Source organism: Dipodomys merriami, unplaced genomic scaffold, assembly GCF_024711535.1.
Source record: "Dipodomys merriami isolate MVZ:Mamm:240054 unplaced genomic scaffold, mDipMer1.0.p SCAF_11, whole genome shotgun sequence".
In the NCBI taxonomy this organism is placed as follows: Eukaryota; Metazoa; Chordata; class Mammalia; order Rodentia; family Heteromyidae; genus Dipodomys; species Dipodomys merriami.
Genome location: NW_027202382.1, coordinates 43,091,872 through 43,097,715, shown reverse-complemented (window position 1 = coordinate 43,097,715; position 5,844 = coordinate 43,091,872). Strand labels below are relative to the sequence as shown.

At 58.0% G+C, this 5,844-nt stretch overlaps 1 protein-coding gene across 7 annotated transcripts in view; it reads right to left on the bottom strand.

Moving 5' to 3' along the window:
- Positions 1 to 528: 528 nt before the first annotated feature.
- Dnm1 (dynamin 1) overlaps positions 529 to 5,844 on the bottom strand; it is a 44,125-nt gene continuing 38,809 nt past the window's right edge. For 2 of the 7 annotated variants that reach the window (XM_070014662.1, XM_070014651.1), the window contains exons 20-22: positions 5,117 to 5,358; positions 4,536 to 4,751; positions 529 to 1,723 (exon numbers count right to left, since the gene is read on the bottom strand). In XM_070014662.1, coding sequence (XP_069870763.1) covers positions 1,654 to 1,723; positions 4,536 to 4,751; positions 5,117 to 5,358 — 528 coding nt within the window. In that variant the 3' untranslated portion in view covers positions 529 to 1,653. Of the gene's footprint in view, positions 1,727 to 2,472; positions 2,510 to 4,018; positions 4,021 to 4,535; positions 4,752 to 5,116; positions 5,359 to 5,844 lie in introns of all 7 variants that reach the window. The other 5 variants (XM_070014671.1, XM_070014683.1, XM_070014691.1 and 2 more) reach the window with 4 other exon arrangements.

The window sequence follows — 5,844 nt, the reverse complement described above, 5'->3', positions numbered from 1 at the left end:
CTGCTTGGCCTCTCGCAGTCCTGTTGGTCACTGGCTGCTTAGCACTGAGCAGGGAGTGGGTTCTGCCAGCAGAGGGCAGGCTTTGACCTGTGTGGAGCTGGAGTCTGCAGTGTCCAGCATCTGCCAGACCTGTTTCCTCTATGCTGCCGGGTGAAGCCTGGAGATTGCAACAAGATGCCAAAGGCCAAGGGTGGGCCTGCTCTAATGGACGGTAGGCTCAAGCCAGGTCTGTGGGTGCTGACTTCCAGTCATCTCATTGCCGGCCCTCCTGGCTGGTCCATACATGGGGCCTGTTCCTCCTATAGGTCCCTCTAGAGTCCAAGCTTCTGCTTCACAGCCTCCTCCAGATGAGTTCATGGCTTTGCTCATGGGGTGGGGTTATGAGGACACACAAACTCCAAGGGGTTTTTCAAATAGCTGCCAGCCTTTTACAGCATCCCATGATGGCCCTTCCTCATCCTGTACCCTGGTGCTTATATTTTCCCCTTTCCCTAGATCTCCACAAAGAATGTAGCACAGGACACAGGATTTCCCATCATCCAGAAATGGGTTTTATTCTCATCCAAGAGACGTCAAGACTGGTGGTGGTTAGAGAAGCCCACAGCTGCCAGCATAGCACCTCCGTGCTGGGGGCTGGGGGGCAGGGGGCTGGCTGTCCACAGGCCGAGCAGGACAGGAAGGCTCACTGGAGTGGCACACTGGAGGGGGGTGTCAGGGTGACAATGTTCCCTTGTAGTTGGGCCACAGGACTCCACAAGGACAGCATGGTGGTTGATTCCCAACACTAGAGGCGAGGCTGTGGCGGCCATATATATGTATATGTATATATATATATATGTATATATATATATATGAGTATTTATAGATATTTATAGAACAGGGCAGGAGCAATACCACAGAGGGGCACAAGTTTTCACCAACGTCACGCCTGGATGTTTCAGCTCACCACTACAAGAGACTAAGTCACAGATGGAGGGGGACGCTTTGGGACCGGGAAGCCACTGTCAAGTCACAGAACAGCCATCCAGGCAGGCTTAGGAAGGGAGGTGTCCGTGGAGTAGGAGGGATCTGGTTAGAGGTCGAAGGGGGGCCTGGGGCTCTCAGGACGGGATGGACTTGCCTGACCCGATCGGCTGGCAGTTGGAGAGAAAGCCAAGAGAGAAAATGGGAGAGAGAAAAGGAAGGAGAGCTGGTAAGGCAAGAGCGGCCACCCCCTGACACGGGAGGGGATGGAGCAGGTGGGATGTGGGCAACATTTCTGGAAAAGAGACAGACAAGATGGGAAAAGGGAGGAAGATAGATGGGAGGAGCTGATTGGGCTGTAGCTCCCAGGTAGTCCACACACACACAGCCTCACACAGCACCCAGACTACACCCACAGTTCACACACACGCCCGTCTCCCTGGGCTGTCCTCTTCTCTGATCACCCTGAATTCCATGCCACTGGCCCAGGGCCACCCCTAGCCTTGGGGAGGCCCGTGCAACAGCCTCCAGGCTGGAGGAAGAAGACTGCTTGAACCAGGAGGGCAAAGCTAAAAGGAATGGCTGGAGGGCGCGCTGGAGGCCCCTCGGGTGGTCAGAAAGCCCAGGAGTCCTCTGAGGGGATCCTGGGGGAGAATGGGAGGCAGGCAGCTGATGCCAGTGGCCACAGACTTATAAGTCTAAGAGGGGAGCCTCAGCTGGTCGGGGGACTGCAGGTCGCGTAGGTGAGGCTGGGCCCTTCCTGCTGGGGAAAAGCAGAAGAGCATGAGTCAGTGGCAGGCAGGGTCGCCAACTGGGAGGAACTCAGAGAATCTGGCTTGCCCAGGTCAACAGACATGGTACTGCCCTTGGCTGAATTTTCAGATCACCTTTGGCTAAGGTACAGGAGCCTGCAGGCTGAAGACAGGACTTCCAGTCGCAAGTGTGCCAGTACCAAAGAGGAACGGAAGGGGGCAATGTGTCCCTGCCTGGCCTGTGACATGAGCCCTGCGCTGACAAGTGTCTCTCAGAAATCATCCAACAACCAGAGCCTCCACTCAGTCTGTGTCCCACCACCTCCACCCTTTCCCCGTGGCTCAGCAGCATGGCACACCCAGGATGGCGTTCAATGGCTTCTAGCTACCTCAGAGCCCAGACACACACAGCCCTTCCAAGCTCCCAGCCCCTACACGGCGAACCATGAGCCCTCTGGCCTCTCTGACAGTTCCAGGGAGCACCGACATCTGTCATGAGTGGAGAGCCCATCCCAGGGGCCCTCAGCTCAGCCATGGAGGCCCTGGGCAGTGGCGCTGAGTCCCGAGGCTCACTGGGAAGGAGGGTTAAGAGAGTCAGCTGGCAGAGGACAGAAAGAAAAGAGGGAGTCTGGAGCTGCAGAAAGGAGAGGGTGGAGCCTGGCTCTGAGGTCCCAGGTGCACCCCCCTGGTGTGGAGCTGGTGCAGCTAGGGGGCGCAGACACACCATTCATGCAGCAGGCTGAGAGCATGTACCTACCGTGGCTGACGCTCCTCAGGGGTCACTGATAGTGATTCTGAAAGACAGCACGAAATCAACAGGGCAGTTCACACGCACGGGTGGGGCAGGCCTGGGGCGGGGCAGGGATCACACACACGCACACGCCCGGGCGTGCACACACCCATGCTGTGAGGCCCCACGGCCTGCATGCACACGCTAACACACATGCCCACAAACACACGCGTACACTTCCCTCCCCCACCGCCCAGTGCCCAGCACCCTCGCTGGCGGGCACGTGCAGCACGGATCTGGGGCATGCAGCCACTCGGCACACTGAAGCACACGCCTGGGCTGTCACAACACAGAAGCTCGCCCCACACAGAAGGCATTTGCACCAGCTCCCTGCACACTCGTACCTCCAGTGCTTAGAGGGCCACCACACTGCGTTATAGGGACAGACCTTGCTTTCTAGGATCCAGCTGTCATTTTTCTGCCCAAGAGCCACCATGGCTCTCTACTTCTATACACTGAGTCTCAATTTTTTTTTCCCTGTGGACTTTGATGGCTGTCTTCAGAGAAGCCTGCCCCATGTTATCCACATGCTTCTTCCTCCTCCTGTCTGTACTCTGCTTGATTAGGGGCTCATCTTACCACACCCCATACTAAGCTTTTGCCCACACTGGTGCTCCCTCCACAAATGCCCTTATTCCTTACCACCTGAACCTTATGCCCACATCCCACTGAAAGCGGGCTGCCTTGAAGAAGCTCTCCAGACTGTCTCTTCCCCAAGGAAGACCATGCCTTGCCAAATGTCTTCAGTTCATTAAAAAGACTGCAGTTAGAACAGATACCCAATCTTCCAGTTCCTGTGTTACAACTCAGCATGGACGTGGGCATGTCAAATACCAGTAACACTCTGAAATCACACTGGCAGTTTGCAAAGTGTTCCTCTAACCACATTTGCTATGAATGTAGCATCCCTAGCACCAGTGGATCCCCATGCCACCCTGGGATAAAGGCAGAAAGTTGTCATTTGGCACAAGAAACTGAGACCCCGAGTGGGCAATGACTTGCCTAAAGGGCCAGGGTGAACCAGCATCTCTGGACTCCCAAGTCCAGGACTCTTTCCTAATATGTGCTTCCTGCCTCTAGAGGTCCCCAGCCCAGCCCTCCAGCCATCTGGGAACACAGAGATGTTATTGGTCTGATGGTGTGTTCTTCCTCAGACAACCTGGCCAGTGAAAACAGGCAAACTCAGTCAGTTACAGGAGTGAACTTCCTTGAAAGTGAATCATGGCTTTCAAAGTAAAGCCTTCCTGATGGAATGAAGGATCATTTTCCCTGGAAAGCTCTGGGAATGGGCAGCCTCATACACTCCTGTCCTTGTACCCACCCTCACCAAGTTGGTCCAGGCCACCCGACTGCCCCTTGGCACCCATATTCCTTTCTTGTTGCTTCCTGTCCTGCCCATGCCTAGGTACCACTCTCACAGTCACACAGGTGTGCACGCCCACATGCACATCACACACCTTGCTAGCCACACAGTCAGCCTGGCCTCTGTTCCTGTGGGTCAGAGGCTGGACACGACTCTGGGACAGCTCAAAAGATTTCAGAGCTGGGGAAGTGAGGGCATCAGGAGGCCCTAAATGGAACTGAAGGAAACCTCTACGATCTAGAGAGGCTCTGGGTTCAGACCCCTAGCCTTAAGGTAGGCTCTTACCAGGGGCTGGGAGGGGAAATGAGGATGGAATGGAGGACGGAGAGCGAGAAGGAACAGAGGAATGCAATGTGTAGAAGGCCAGGGGTGAAAATGAAAAAAGAGGGAAGCGCCATGCAAGTGCTGGAAAAAAGAGGGCAGGTGGGGTGAGCCCCACAGCCCCCTCCCCAGAAACGACCACCTCTGGGACTCAGCGCTCCCGGGGGGCAGGCTCTGCCAGCCCTCGGCCGCACAACCCGTGGTTCCTGCAACCCACGGTGTGAGTGCCTAGGAGGGAGCGGGCGGGCTCTGCAGCCAGGGCCCGGGCTCTAGAATCAGACTCCACTTCCCTCTTGGGCCACGCCCTTCCCTGCGGCCTCTCGCGCCGCTTCCAGCCCCTACTCACCTGGGGACCCCGGGCGGGGCGCGGTTGGGGCGCGAGGGCACCTGGGGAGGAGGACCGAAGGGGTCAGGGGAAGCCCCCGGCCTGGAGGGCACGGGGGGCGCCCCCCCCAGGGCGGATCCAGCAGGCGGAGGCCCAGGAGCAGGGCCCCGCGACCCGGGCCGGGCTGGGGGCACGGCGGGGGCTCGGCGCTGCGGCGTGGGGCTGGACGTGGGCGACCTGCTGGCGACAAGAAGCCGAGAACCAGAGGCCGAGATGAGTGGCCCCGCGCCAGGCAGAGGCCCCGCCCCCAGCCCAATGCAGGCTCCGCCCATGCACGCAAGCCCCGCCACACAGCACTCTAGGTCGTCGCTGGAGCCTAGGCCCCGCCCACATCGGCGCCAAGGCTCCACCTCCACTCGGCCCCGCAGCCAGCGCTCCACGGCAAGCCCCGCCCCGCATCAAGCCCCGCCCAGTTCTAAGCTCCGCCCCTCGCTCCAGGTGGGAGCTCCGGAGACGCGGGCGCGCCACTGCCCGGCTCCCGGCCCTCCTCCCGCGGGCCCCGGGCTGGGGGGCTTCGGTCCCTTGGGGGCCGGCCCTGGTACCTGCGTCCGGCCGGTACGCTCTGCACCTGCAGCCAGGAGTCGTCCACTGGCGGGGGCATGGGCGTGCTGACGGTGGTCGTGTTGATGTCGCCGATGATGCTGAGCGCCTCCTTCAGGGCGTGGTACATGCGCAGCATCTCGTCGCGCCGCTGGGCCTGCTCCGCCGACTCCTCCATCAGCGTGTTCTGATCCCCGCACGAGTACAGGTTAGCCAGCAGCTCCGAGAAGATGAATTCCTTGGTCTGCGGGCAGAAAGAAGAGGCAGGGGGGACCTGACGCCGGTACCGCTACCCGTGCACACCTGTCAGGTCCAGCCTGGACAGTGTGCTTCTGACATAGCTTGTTGCCTAAACTCTCAGATCGACCCCAAATCCACTCTACTGCCCTTTTCTCAGATGGGGACACTGAGATCCAGAAAGGAAAAGTGACCTGTTCAAGGTTTCACAGGTCTAGGAAGAGACTCAAAGCACCTACTATACCACTAGGAAAATGCCTATTCAGCTTTTTGAGAATTGCCAAAGAGTTGTTTATGTTCTCCACTGGACCAAAGCAACAACAAAAAAGATGACACTTTAGAATGTTCGGGTTCCTTGAGAGAGACAGCTGTAAATGTGTGCCTGGATTGCATTAAATGTGAATCTCCTGGGGCTGGGAAGGTGGCTCAGCGGTAGAGTGCTTGCCTCACATTCATGAGGCCTTGGGTTCGATTCCTCAGCATCACATAACAA